Source organism: Xylaria bambusicola, assembly GCF_022495145.1.
Source record: "Xylaria bambusicola strain CBS 139988 unplaced genomic scaffold F5B22scaffold_5, whole genome shotgun sequence".
Taxonomy (NCBI): Eukaryota; Fungi; Ascomycota; class Sordariomycetes; order Xylariales; family Xylariaceae; genus Xylaria; species Xylaria bambusicola.
This window is the reverse complement of record NW_025953558.1, coordinates 725,613-739,546: the sequence shown is the minus strand read 5'-3', so window position 1 is coordinate 739,546 and position 13,934 is coordinate 725,613. Positions and strand designations below refer to the sequence as shown.

The 13,934-nt window shown below is 48.2% G+C and overlaps 3 protein-coding genes across 3 annotated transcripts; 2 read left to right on the top strand and 1 right to left on the bottom strand.

The window, feature by feature from the left end:
- Positions 1 to 91: 91 nt before the first annotated feature.
- Positions 92 to 682, bottom strand: F5B22DRAFT_418938 (uncharacterized protein). Its single transcript, XM_047971623.1, has 3 exons — positions 512 to 682; positions 392 to 449; positions 92 to 325 (listed from the first exon to the last, which is right to left on the bottom strand). Exons 1-3 carry the CDS (start codon positions 581 to 583, stop codon positions 156 to 158), a joined length of 300 nt encoding a protein of 99 aa, XP_047834537.1. The 5' UTR covers positions 584 to 682; the 3' UTR covers positions 92 to 155.
- A 1,063-nt stretch (positions 683 to 1,745) lies between these two features.
- Positions 1,746 to 5,824, top strand: F5B22DRAFT_418903 (Six-hairpin glycosidase-like protein). Its single transcript, XM_047971620.1, has 13 exons — positions 1,746 to 2,232; positions 2,289 to 2,301; positions 2,438 to 2,757; positions 2,814 to 3,333; positions 3,381 to 3,401; positions 3,511 to 3,554; positions 3,616 to 3,859; positions 3,945 to 4,003; positions 4,063 to 4,086; positions 4,145 to 4,327; positions 4,387 to 4,599; positions 4,724 to 4,764; positions 4,925 to 5,824. The coding sequence occupies exons 1-13, from the start codon at positions 2,103 to 2,105 to the stop codon at positions 5,162 to 5,164; spliced, it is 2,052 nt and encodes a 683-aa protein (XP_047834536.1). The 5' UTR covers positions 1,746 to 2,102; the 3' UTR covers positions 5,165 to 5,824.
- A 4,545-nt stretch (positions 5,825 to 10,369) lies between these two features.
- F5B22DRAFT_642931 (choline dehydrogenase mitochondrial precursor) lies at positions 10,370 to 12,780 on the top strand (the record flags this gene model as incomplete). Its single annotated transcript, XM_047978199.1, has 4 exons — positions 10,370 to 10,428; positions 10,498 to 10,865; positions 10,971 to 11,865; positions 11,931 to 12,780. The coding sequence occupies 4 exons, from the start codon at positions 10,370 to 10,372 to the stop codon at positions 12,778 to 12,780; spliced, it is 2,172 nt and encodes a 723-aa protein (XP_047834535.1).
- Between the last annotated feature and the right edge of the window lie 1,154 nt (positions 12,781 to 13,934).

Genomic DNA, 13,934 nt, shown 5'->3' with positions numbered 1-13,934 from the left:
ACTACGTACGGATAGAGCCAGCTTTTAGGGTTATTGCCGCTTTAAGATGCTAAAAGATGTGCATATCGCTGCTGCTGCTGTTACATTTATGACAATCTGTACTTTACGCAGACTCTACCTAGGTACCTAGTACTACCTACCTACTGTACTTATACTTATACAGTATCAAGGTTTGAGTCCGTCAGTCCATCACGAAACCATTTCCGTTGCTTAAAAGGAGCCGGTTCCTTTATTGGCCAGCTAGCGACCCAGTGGTCCAATAGAGCTTGTCCAAGTCGGGGTCGGAATCCGGGGGCCACGAAACAAAACAGCACAAGGTATGAACCTAGCACGTTGGTAAGCATAATGTAAGTACTACTGCTGCTGTCTGTCGTGAAGGTAGGTCACATACAGAATAACCAAACTGTCTGTCTTACAAAATAATTGCTCTTATCATCTGTGCTCGATTCCTGTGGATGGGGAGATTAGCATCAAGTTGCGAGTATAGTAGATAACTCTTCCTACCTATTACCATTAAGTACACGGCAGTGCCACTTTGCACCGTTAGATGGTAAGACAATGTAACCCAGACAGCTGATGTCATCAGCACCTTGCGTCGGAAGTGGAACCTGACCCCCAATATCCCCGGTCGTCGTCTCTATCGATCATATCATCTCCCGCCGCGGGTAAGTAAGAAGAGAAAATAGATGCATGGCTAAAGCGGAAGGGAGAGTCTGGGAGAGGTTAAGACAGAGATCGCCAGATGTGCATCTACGGCGAAGCAGTCTAGCGGCGGCAGAGGTATGCATGCCCAGGTGGTGTTGTTGGTTTCTTCCCCTTTCTTTCGTCTGTTGGTTGTTCCAGCTGTCCGTGGTAAAGTATCTATTTTTAGCTGTTCGCCCTCTGTCAGCCCCGCTAGGCCTTCTTTGTACTTATACCGAGCACCTCGAACACTCCGTATTCAAATACGGAAATATACTACCTATGCAAGAGGCCCTATTTCTTAACAACTCCAGCAACTTACCAGTTACCAGTTGATATAAGAGGTAAAGAGAGTATATATCTCAATCTACCTAGGTATCTATATGTAACATGGTATTCGTAGTTCATGATACCAACAAACAAAAGTACATATCAATACCTAATGTAGAGTAAGTAGGTCACATAAGTATAAGCAGGTACCTCCGGTAAATCACTAGATACCTACTTAATTAAGATTAGTGCTTGTGCTTTTGACATATATCTTCCAAATCGGGTTAGTGGCTTATATTGCCCTTTCCACCACTCCCACCACAATGGAATGCGAGACTCAAGCAGGCGAGCAGGCCAAGCACTGGAAATGTTTGAAACATAGTTGAATTTTTGTTTCAGTTTGTATCCGAACTTCTAAGTATAGTAGATATTAGCCCCAAGATTGAAACCTTATCTATGGGACGAATTTGAGCATCTATATGATGAGACGCTCTACAATTGACCAAGTATAAGGGTACATGCTGCTTGCATGTGACAGCTTGGAGCGTTCACCTAACGAGGGTACCCAGATACTTACAGCCATTAGAATAGTCATGATTTACGACGTCTATGGTTCCTATAAATTTCATTAATTGCAAAGGCAATATTCAAATGTATCCATTCAATCTGGAAGAGAAACATGTCAAGAATTAATAGAGTGAGTGCCTGGTGAACTCGATACTTTCGAGAAGAAGCGATCCACTAATTCGTAGATGGCTGGATTCAACGGGCCCAGGATCACAATATATGATGTCAGTCGGTAGAACAAGCTACCTCATAGACAAACAAGTAACTAGAATCGCAAACCCGACTGTGTCCGCACTCGAAAACTGGTTAATCTCGTGCCATTTAAGTCACAGGCTCTACTGATAATAAGTGGTAACATGAATTATCACCGTTAACAGTAGTTTACTTGTCCACATAGGATCTAGCACTACGATCCCCAAACTATCAAGATCACTTCAATATTCCCTTCGCTGACGATAAACCTACTACTTATGAGCCAGCTCACTCATTCTTGCTCTTATCTCCTCCCTCACTTGGGTCACTGGTATGATTTTAACAGTAGAGCCTGGTATTCGCCCACTTCTTAAGCCCAAATTTCGATTGATATGTCTTATCACAAATGCAATGCAATGAGTGCCTCGACACGGGATATTTCGGGCTATCTTCCTATAGAGCACTATGGGATGATCGGAAATATGAGGACATGCGCGCTAGTGAGCCTGGATGGTAGTATAGGTGCGTTCGACGTTACTATTTCATATTATATCAATATACTAATTGTATCGCACCAGACTTTATGTGTTGGTAAGCCAGTGTGATTCTGTTCAGCAGGATGTGTTCCGGAATCACTCGTGAGAGCGGTTCCTGTCGGGACTACCTATCTCCCCAAGAGCTACTCAAAGCAGACTCAAGATATGAGAATAACTGACGTTCTCAATAGGCCCGACTTTGACTCACCCTCTATATTCTGCCGCCTCCTAGACAAAGACATAGGAGGCCATTTCAGCATCGCGCCACCAGAGTCAGCATCATGCACCTCCAAACAACAATATCTCCCATCTTCTGCTATCCTCCAGACCCGGTACATAAGCGAGGACGGAGTTGTCAATCTTCTTGACTTCTTTCCACGTCCCAAGTACGCGAATATCCTGACCACCAATACCTCGCAGAGTTCATACCGCGAAGCCCGTAGCGTCCAAGAGGAGCTCAAGAAATGGCTTGTTCGGCGCGTCGAATGTATTCGTGGACAGTTCACTCTAGGTAAAATAATTCATTCTGTATAACTTTAACGAGTCCGATCGCTGATCATGATGCAGATGTCGAAGTATTTCCAGCTTTCGATTATGGCAGAGGGTCCCACGAGACCATGATTTTGCAACAACGAGTCCAGGCATCACCTGGCATTCAGAGCAAGACTGTTACGTTCCACGGCAAGGAAGAGAAGCTCCAGCTAGATATCTGCGTTTCCGATCAAGGAGTCGATGGATCGGCGAGTAGTCCGATCGTAGACTTTCAGAAGGTTCAGCGCAGCGGTATGAAAGGCGAGGGCGTAGTAGCGAGAGTCACGCTGCAGGAAGGTCAAAGTGTCTCCTTTATCCTCCGACAGGACCTTCCGGACCACATAACTACTAACATCACGTGTACCGTACTGGATTCACAGCAACATGACACGCAACAGTTTTGGTATAACTGGCTTGCCAAATCTCGATACAAGGGAGCTTGGAGGGAAGTTGTAAGCAGGAGCTTGATGATATTGAAGATGCTCACGTACGAACCTACCGGAGCTATCGTTGCCGCCCCGACATTTTCAATCCCCGAAGCCATTGGGGGTGTCCGGTGAGTTTTTATCTCAGCCTCTTGGGAATGGTGCTAATCCGCTACAGTAATTGGGATTATCGTTTCTCGTAAGTGTAATATTGGTTCGATTTCTCACTTTAGACTAGCAACGGTGACTGTCTTTCTCCTCTGTATCATTTCCAATGGTAGAGCTCTCCATTGACTAACTGGAAATAGCTGGGTTCGTGATTCAAGCTTCACGATATATATTCTCTTGCGCAGTCAGTACACCAATATTCATTCCCCCCACCCACCCCACAGCAACTCACATCATTATTATAGTGGGATTTACGGACGAGGCAGACGCATACATGGGCTTCATCAGCGATCGTTTTCAAAAGTCATTAACTGATGACGGCGCGTTACCAATCATGTTCACTATCAGGGGAGATACAGAGATACCCGAACATGAGCTTGACCACTTAGACGGCTACAAGGGAAGCAAGCCCGTTAGAATTGGCAATGGCGCAGCTTTTCACCAGCAATTTGATATCTACGGCGAGTTAATGGATGGGATATACCTATAGTATGTGACCTTGACATTCATGGACCATGTGTCGCATACCAACCCCTTTGTTTGCACTTATTTTCTAACGCTCATTTTTTAATAGCAATAAATACGGGAAACCGGTATCTTGGGATACTTGGGTATCTGTGCGGAAGATGCTAGGTGAGTTCCTTAAAAAACCATTTACACACGAAGACCACCTACTCACTACCGCAATGCAGACTACGTTTTGACTATAATAGACCGTAAGTGATCATACAGCTGACCCGTCCACACGGATTACAAACTCACCTGTACCTCTAGAACCCGACATGTCCATCTGGGAAGTAAGGAACAACAAACAGCACTTCGTATACTCCAAGGTGATGTTATGGGTAGCTTTCGACCGCGGCCTCCGACTCGCAGACAAACGCTGCCTTCCCTGTCCGAACCGCGTGAAATGGCTCCAAGCTCGAGATTCCATCTACGAAGAAATCATGGAAAAGGGTAAGAATCTCTTTTTCAAAACATGCCTGACATTCCTCAGCTGACGTCGGACGTGACAGGGTACAACGTCGAGCTGCAAAGTTTCACCCAGAGCTACGAAAACCGTACCATGATCGACTCGTCGATATTGATCGCGCCGCTCGTGTTCTTCATCACGCCTAATGACCCTAGGTTCCTCAACACCGTCGAGCGAATTCTCCTTCCACCCGAGAAAGGCGGCTTGACGGTTACTGGACTAGTTCATCGGTATAATAGCGACCTCTCAGATGACGGTAATGCTTTCCTTTTTGTCATTTCCTCTACTAGCTCTGGTTTTCAAGGTGCTAGCGCTGCGATTCACATTACCTAACCAACTCAGCCCGCAAACCCCAAGCTAACTCAACATCAACTACACAGGCGTCGGCGGTAAAGAAGGTGCCTTCTCAATGTGTACATTCGTAAGTACTCCTTCAACTCACTCATATCCTGCCTCGACACGAGTAATTCCACTATACCCTCCTTCCCTCCCCCCCTCGACTTTTCGCCTCCGAAACGCACATATTACATCCATTAACCCCCAAAGAACAAATGACCAACTAACCCCGGCTTTTGACCCAGTGGCTCGTCGAAGCGCTGACCCGCGCGGGCGCGTACGACCGAAAGTACCTCGTGCGCGCGGTGAACCTCTTCGAGAACATGCTGGGCTTCTCGAACCACCACTCGATGTTCAGCGAGGAGATCTCGCAGACGGGAGAGCAGTTGGGGAACACGCCGCAAGCCTTCAGCCATCTCGCGCTCATCTCGGCCGCGTTCAATCTCGATCGCGCCATGAATGCGGGGGGTGCTAGGGCGGTATAAGGGGGAGAGAAGGGATGCTGATGGTATTGATTGATTGATGATGGTGGAAATGCATATCTAGGTACCTACTTCTCACGAGCTCGTCAAGATATTGCAATGAAGAGCCCTTCTGTATGTATCTAAGTTTAGGTACCTAGGTAGTAGACTCAAACTTGCCTTGGAGATAGATCATCGTGTTACAACAGCTAGCTATTTAGGATATAACCGGGGTATCAACCGTCACAATACAGTTCTCTTTCCCGTCATCGACCTATAGGCTTTGTGGGCTATACAGATAATGCGAGATATGCAGCCATAGTAGAATCACATTCGTTGTTTGCACGAGGCTTCTCACGACCTTCTTGTATCGCAACTGTTATCTGTGGTCATTTACCTCGTATACTACCTCACTCAAGTCTCAGCTCTTCCTCTCTCTATCTTAGAGTACCTATTTCCTTCTTCCCCTGCGACACCTAGGTAGAAGAGGGTAGATTCACTGTCGCACAAGAACAATATTAGCTTACCTAGTGTCGCTCGTAGGCTGCACGGCACTTCCACTAAGTACTGTGCGCCACCACGTGGAAAGATTGATCCATCGTGAGATTATAGCGTAAGCACATCAACGCAAATGCCGATTGGGAGCGGCGCGAATCCTAAAGCCTTACCGCCAGCCCTCGCTGATCCAAAGAAAGCTTGGGCCAGAAATAGGGCTGGTCGGGAATACCTAGAACAAATTATTGTGCAGATTTTCCGGATATGGCATTGGGTGTGTAGTACAGTCCCGAGTTCGATCTATCAGCAGCTTACTATACTATCTATAGATTAAGGTCTAGATTCGTCGATCATAGAGATTCTTTCTTTCCTGCAATGCTGGCAGAGGGGTAGGGTTATGATTCTCCCCTTCGCCCTGTGCTCTGCCGTGTGGTACGCTTCTTCTCGTGCATAGTTCACTCAGGAGTAGCGCTACACTAGATACCTACCTACGCTGTACGGGAGCCATCCTGGGGGAACAGAAATTCGATGCACTGGCCATAATTTAGTATAAGTTGTGGGCATAGCATTTCCTCCAGTCCTTCTTGATGGCAACGAGACTTATCCTTAGATAGCAGTATGGCCCGAGCCATGTATTGGCTCTGTGGTAAATCTAGGTTTCGTCGGGGAGGCGCCAGGGGGCTGGTCGGGGTCATCGTGGACTGGATCGTCGCACAAGGTGTGCAGTATGTTTGGGGCAAAGATCGACCGACGCCAGTTCTGGCCGTGATATCGGCTCCAACGTCTGCTTATTTCTCACGCCGAAGGTGCCGATTGAATCCTTCAGTATTCTTCAGCGAGGAGAACTTCTGAAAGAACGCTGAAACCGAGGAACAAAGTAGGTTCAGTAGCAGCGCGTTTCCATGGTGAACATAGATGCAGGTGACCGTCACATCGCACACCGAGCACGACAACCGAGATAGCGTCTGCATTATGAGGCGGAGAGAGATTCCTAGTGTAGGCGTGCAGGCCGCGCGTTTGCGATGAACGGAAAGCCTCCGACGGCCGGCCCCGAGCAGGTAACCTAGCAGGAGCGTTCGTTTAAAGGCCAGGCCTTCTTTTTATCTCCGATAGCTGGACGCATTAGTACACCAAGGGTGTTTTATTGGCTGTCACCCGTTCCAGCATTAACATCAAGGGTCATGATATTAGGGAATAGGTAGTGTAGAGTAATACCGTGAAATCTGATACAAGCTCGTTCTTACTGCCGAAATCCGCCTTCTGCTTCCGTTGGGGGCTGATGATCACTTGGCGGGAACGAGAAGAAAGAAACACAAGCCGAAGATGCGAAGAATCGTCAGTTATATTGTTGAGTACGACGAGGTGAGTTTACTGCTGGTCGTACGATTTTTGATCTGATCTGTGTACTATATCTCTCTTATTTATTTACCTGATGTAAGCAGCAAAAGTAGTGTAGGTATCGTTTCCATGTACACTTACCGTAAACTATTGTAGATACCGCATCTAGAATCACGAGGGGGAGGCAGGGTTGTTTCTGAACCTGGTCGGATCTAGACAGTGTCCACTCCGTACTCACGTAAGGACTGAGACTTACAAGGAGGCAGAGTTTGGATAACATGTCCCGCTTATCGTGGCCGTGTAGCCGTATGAGAATCCTGGTGTAAGAAGGTCTATAGTATCACAGTAGAATGTAGATTACTTACCGTGCTCAACTGACACCCAGATTGCTAGGGTAGATGGATAGTGTAGACGCATGGCACTTGAAGCTGAGCATGGTGTAGTCTCTGGCTTCAATAAGCTTACTTATGAGGGGGTGGCTGCATATTGACCCGCAGGCGAGCATGTGCCGCCTTCGAGTCACTCATACCTATCTTTCGCACACATCAGCACCTGTTTGGGAATTTTAACATTCGATACTGACTGAAGTATTGAGCTTTATCTTAGTAAGTCCAAAAATACAGCCGTATTGCGTCCCGATATAGACTAATGTACCGACGGGTATAAGTGGATATCTGTGATATCTTTACTACTGATCAGGCCATCTTGAATACTCTCGAGAGTCAACTTCGATATGCCATTTTACAGCACGTAGGTTCTGCCGTAAACTACTTACCTAACGATATTGTAGATACACGGGATCCTTCACATGTCCGACCAGCTTCGAATCTCGATGGCGCCTATGATATACTAGCAGTAGTAGTAGTAACGTGCAATGCACTAAACACATTGTTGTATAGTACTGCAACGTCTGTATCGTCGATGACCTTGCTGCGATAACACGACGCAATGCTGTAGTTACCACATAAATATGCTTAATTGATGCGTGTCAATATGCAGGTTCGTCGGCTATGGAGATTGATTGGGTGAGGCGAGCGACCTGAATTAAGCTTAAACCTCAGACGTAGCATCCCCATGCAGAACCCAGCACCGTCCGTAACCGAGCAGGGAACAGCCATCTTTGTGCCGTAGTAAGTAAGTAAGTTAAGAAAGCGAAGAAGAGACCTGAGATCTTCTGTTCCGTCCAATAGCAACAAGACCGGGCATCCGGGTCAGTGGAGGCCAGTACTCACCAGAATGTATGAGAGAAGAGCACAGACAGAGAGACAGACGGCACCATATTTTTGACAAGCCTGGGCGCATCAACACCAATCTATGGATCTCCACTGTTTCCTCATGCACACGTTTTTCGTGCTGCGGTCAGCCCGGGATAAGGTGCTGATATGGGCTGCCGTAAATAGAATCCGACTCAAGCGAGAGAGCCCGGCGGACAAGCGAAAGTGGCCGGGAAGATGAAAGGACGGAGGACCTCGGGACGCCCTCCACAACGACAGCTCCAGCTGCCTACAACGGCAAACCCACCAGGCCAGCGTCGCGGGCACTACCCATCGAGATGTCGACAGGGGTTTACTTACATACTATGCACAATATTTCCGCGTTCAGTCGACGACGACGACGATAAGCTATCGTGAGAAAGCGTTAGGCAAAGACAGGTGTAGCGCGGGCGATCCGCTAGCTGGAGGTAGGCGAATTGGGCAAAGATCTTCCACCACCGTTGCGTTATGCTCAGCACTTTGGCGGGAGCTAACTTTAGGTTAGTGTTGGCTCGAAGGAAGCAGAGTCGAACGACCAACATACGATATTGAGTAAGAAATATCTGCCAAGTTGGTGGTTTGCACGTATTTTGGTCGCTCACGACGATTTCTTGCTGAGCGTCCTTAATCTTACGCCAGTATGCAATCTAAGCCGCAGGACAGCGAATTCTCCCTTTTCCCCTTCTCTTGGGCTAGGTATGGTGTTCTTCCATCTTTTACGAGAACTCCTAAAATAGACTCGCTTGTTCTCGCTTGCCCTTGATCACAGCAATTTCTGGGCCACTTACTTATGTTGTTGCCAATACTTACTGCTAAGCTACACCTCACTCAACCCGGTCCTGGCGGTTTAGTGTGCAGTGTAGCGTAAGTAGCGTAGTCGTCGGTCAGGTAGGTAGGCTTACATAGCAGGCCCAGAAGTCAAGACGCCATTTCGAGCTTTCAGGTCTAAACATCATGATTCTACTTACTACGTATCGTGTGATGATCGATACTAGCCTCATGGCGCCAGCAATTAGCTGCCTTGAATAGAATCGATGACATGCTACGACTCTGCACAATATGGGCTTATGTTGTGTACCAAGTGTTCTATTATAATAGGTAGACTACCTACACTACACATTACCTAAGCTACCAAGCACGTAAGAGGTAGTTATCACGATGGCAAATATGATGTGTACAACATCGGACATTGCTGTCTCTGATCAAGGGAATCTAGCCTGTGTCACTATAGATGTAGATAGCTCCATGTACCTACCTAGGTGGGTTATGTTGCTGGTATAATCTACTGGGTAGAAATACCGTTCCGGGTAGGTTGAAGTAGTTAGGTATCTATCACAAGCCTTTTTTTTTTTGGGCAGCATACATGCCTACTCCTGTCTACCAACAATAAGATGAAGAACAATGTCACCACCAACCTGTTTGAAGCCCCGCTCACGCTGGTATGCATAGATACTGATATTGGCATGCCAGATATGCCAAGCCAAGGATGCTACTTTTGTCTCTTGCTGTCGCTCGGATGGGGTGAGCCTTCTCTCGGCTGCTGGGAAAGCTGTGCAGGCTCTCGCCCTGCCCTCTCCTATTCACACCCTGGTCGTCGGGCATCTGTCGAGATCCTTCCTCTTCGAGGGTCTGGACAAAACTTTCGCCGCTGTCTACACTAGTGAACATATCCCTGACCATCTCTCCCGAACCTGATCCCCACGGTCAAGGATGCCCATCTCCAGGCATCTGGGGCTGACTTCTCAGTGTCCACTCGAGTCATCTCGCTGGCTGATTCGACCCGTAAGCATCACATCATGAGGAGTGAGCCTCGAGTAATCACGCTTGTGGGCACGCATCCACGAGCATGGGCTTGCGAGTAGTTCCTCGAGGCACGGCCACGACAGGCTCCAAGGCTTCTTCGTCCAATCCTACTATAAGAGTCGCGTTCCTACCGCCTCTCTCAGATGAGATTTGGAAGCACCAGCCCTCACGCTCTCTACTTCCCTTCTCTCTTCCTTCTCCCCTTCGAGCAGCATTGGCATTTGCCATTTTGTTCAGGTCCATTCCATTCTTTCATCCGCAACCCGATACCTCTTAATACACTTCATTTTTTACTTAGACTTTTCAGAATTTTTATTCATCTTTTTAGTATCTAGTAACAATGAAGTCCTTCTCCTACTTGGCGCTTCTGAGCGCCCTTGCTCCTTTCACGGAGGCCGGGTAAGCCCACATATCTTCACCAGCCGAGACGGCAAGATGCGCACGGAAACTAATACACATCTACAACAGGGTCGACCGGAACGGTATTGATGTGCTCATCGACCGTGTTCCCGTCCAGAACAAGTTCCCCCAGACTGGTCCCACTCTCAAGCCCGCTCCTCCCCCGAAGAAGGAGTACGAATACATCATCGTCGGTTCCGGACCCGGTGGTTCTCCCCTGGCCGTCAACCTGGCTAAGGCTGGACACAGCGTTTTGCTGATTGACGCTGGTGGTGACTATGGTCACCTTCGAGAGGTCGAGAGTCCCGCTTTGGCCAACCCTTCATCCGAAAGGAACGAGGTCAGCTGGGGATTCTTCACCAAGCACTATGAGAATGAGACCATGCTTCTCAAGGACCGAAAGCTTACCTACTGGACCCCCGAGGGCCAATACTACAGTGAGTATCCCTTTTAACAAAACCGTGGGACAGGCGCGCTGGGTGAACTTGGCCTGGTCCCGGACTTCATAGTCTGAAACAATCACTAATGCTTCGGAATTATAGGTGGTGTGAACCCTCCTGAGGGCTCTACTCCTCTCGGTACCTTCTACCCTCGCTACGGTGGTCTGGGTGGTTGCTCCGAACACAACGCTCTTGTCAGCATTCTTCCCAGCAAGAACGACTTCGACTTCATGGCTGAGTTGACTGGTGACGAGTCATGGAACAACGACAACATGCGCAAGTATTTCGAGAAGATCGAGCATCTTGAGTACCCGGTCGCTAGCAAGGAGGGCCACGGATCCGATGGTTACATCGATATCACCGTCGACCCTGTCGGCATTGCTACCCAGGATATCAAGCTTACCGCCGCTCTTCTCGGTGCTGCCAAGGCTTTCGGTGTTGAGACCGACGCTCTCGAAGCCGCCGTCAACGGCACCATCGCTACTGCCAATGCCCGTGGCAGCATCGACCCTTACTCAGAGCTGCTGCCTTTGGATGTCTCCAAGCCTATGGCTGATGCCTTGAACTCGATGCTCTTCCAGGACATTAACTTGGTTACTGAGGGCCGTGACAAGAAGAAGCTCTTTGCCCAGCTCCCCATGCACATGGACAACCTTCACTACCGCCGTTCATCTCCTCGTGACTACGTTTACGATACCGTCACTGCCAAGAACGCTGACGGTTCCAAGAAGTACAAGCTGGACGTTGCCCTCAACACCCTTGTGACCAAGGTTACCTTCGAGAAGACCAAGCACAAGAGCAAGTGTGTCAAGCCTAAGGCTAACGGTGTCGACTACCTTTACGGAGAGTCCCTTTACCGCGCTGATCCCCGCTCTAGCTTGACTGAGGACACTGGTGCACCCGGCCACGTCAAGGCTACCAAGGAAGTTATCGTCGCCGGTGGTGCCTTCAACTCTCCTCAGATTCTTAAGCTTTCCGGTGTTGGTCCTAAGGAGGAGTATGTTCAAACCTTCACCCCCTTTTATTCATAGCTTGCTCATTTGCTAACTCACCCTTTCATAGGCTCAAGAAGTTCGGTATCCCAGTCGTTGTTGACCTGCCCGGTGTCGGTGAAAACCTCCAGGACCGTCTGGAAGTTTCCGTGAACGCCAACTACCCCACCAACTTCACCCGCATCCTCGACTGCACTTACCTCGCCACCGAGGACGACCCTTGCTGGGACCGATACGTGAACCCCAACAACAAGGGAGCCGCCAAGGGTGCCTACGCCTCCAACCAGGTTTTCGCCGGTGCTTTCTGGACATCCAAGTACTCCGAGGATGGTGAGCAGGATCTCTGGATCGGTGGTTTCCCCGCCCTCTTCACTGGTTTCTACCCCGGTTACTCCGCCAACGCCGCCACTGCCGACAACAAGACCTGGTGGTCATGGCTCGTGCTGAAGGCTCACACCCACAACAACGCCGGTACCGTCAAGCTCGCCAGCGCTAACCCCCGTGACGTCCCCGTCATCACCTTCCACACTCTGTACGAGGGTCTTCCCAAGGAGGAGGCTGACAAGGACGCCTACGCCATGGTCGAGGGTATCCGCATGGCCCAGAAGTTCTACGAGGAGGTTCCCGACATTGACGGTCTCCCCGACGTCTTCTGGCCCCCCAAGGAGTACCAGACCGACGAGCAGCTCAAGGAGTGGGTCGAGGAGGAAGCCTGGGGTCACCACGCTTCTTGCTCCAACAAGATCGGCCGGGCTGACGACAAGATGGCCGTGCTCGACGGCAACTTCAAGGTCCGCGGCACCCGCGGCCTCCGTGTCGTCGACGCCTCCGTCTTCCCCAAGATCCCCGGTACCTTCGTCGTGGTCCCCATCATGATGATCTCCGAGAAGGCCTCTGAAGTTATCCTCAGCGGACACTAGATTTACGCGAAGAGCATGACATAAAAGCCTATTCATCTGTATAAGTTTAACTAATTCTGTTGTATATATCTTGATTAATACTCGTTGTATTTAAAAAAAAAATCTAACATTAAAATATTATTTGGGCTGGTGTAATATTCGTTGTTCATGATTGCTTTGTGAATACTTCCTGCTTGTGATAACTGTTCCTCACCAAAGATGATGCATTCATAATTTCACTAGCTGTGAATTCGGGAGAACACTACTGTTGAATTCTACCAGATTCTCGACAAGAGGAATATGAAACGAAGAGTGGACGAGGCGCGGGATATCCCTGTCTGCCAGAATATAAAGCTCAATACCTGATCCTAGCACATAAACGAAACACAGCACAGCACAACAACAAAATACAACATCCCATATCCCGGACCCTATATCTGTATACTTAACTCAGAGGAGTGTAGATTAATATAGTAAGCATGCCCTCGTAGGGATTACTAATATTTGTATATTACAAAACCAGAAACTGCGACCAATGCATGGTGTAAGAAACATTAATTCATCACGATATATACGTACATAGTCCAGTATACTTCCATAGAAGTAGACTATTGTTTCTTTGCCTTACTTGCTTGCTTGTTATCAGGCAGCGTAATGCGCGACATACCTGCCTACCTAACGATATAACCAACGGCATATTCACAAAAGATAAAAAGAAATAAATAGATAGGAATCTAAACGAGGTCCAATAAAATGCCTACCAAGGACAACTCGTAGCCTCGAATATACTACCGGTAAAGGAATATACATGCCTAAATCTATGCCCATGCGCATATCTACATGCACTCAGTACATCCATAAAGTAACTACTTACCTATCATGCTAAGTATTTGTAGTGCCGACGATCCGATTCTTGGCTTTCATATCCTATTCACTGCCTAGGTAGGTAGGTAGACTGGTCTAGATCACTGGAATGTTGCATGTTTCATCCTACATCCCCCATGCAAATGAATGAATGTATCAGGTCCCGTGGGAAACCCAAATTTGAAGAATCCTTTTTCTTGGCTGGCGATGCTGAAAGAACATGCTTTGTTTGATCCTATCTTTTTTTGCCATAGTGTAGTGTAGTCTAGTGTATCTACACGTTTCTTCGATTTAGCAATTCTAAAGAATCG

Excerpts from the sequence above, each read along its gene's own strand:
- F5B22DRAFT_418938 (XM_047971623.1), bottom strand. The coding sequence starts at position 583 with ATGACATCAGCTGTCTGGGTTACATTGTCTTACCATCTAACGGTGCAA. Across the intron at positions 450-511 it reads GCACTGCCGTGTACTTAATG|GAATCGAGCACAGATGATAA; the intron begins GTAATAGGTAGG and ends CCCCATCCACAG. Across the intron at positions 326-391 it reads ACAGACAGTTTGGTTATTCT|GTTCATACCTTGTGCTGTTT; the intron begins GTATGTGACCTA and ends CCAACGTGCTAG.
- F5B22DRAFT_418903 (XM_047971620.1), top strand. The coding sequence starts at position 2,103 with ATGTCTTATCACAAATGCAATGCAATGAGTGCCTCGACACGGGATATT. Across the intron at positions 3,334-3,380 it reads GAAGCCATTGGGGGTGTCCG|TAATTGGGATTATCGTTTCT; the intron begins GTGAGTTTTTAT and ends AATCCGCTACAG. Across the intron at positions 3,860-3,944 it reads ATGGATGGGATATACCTATA|CAATAAATACGGGAAACCGG; the intron begins GTATGTGACCTT and ends ATTTTTTAATAG.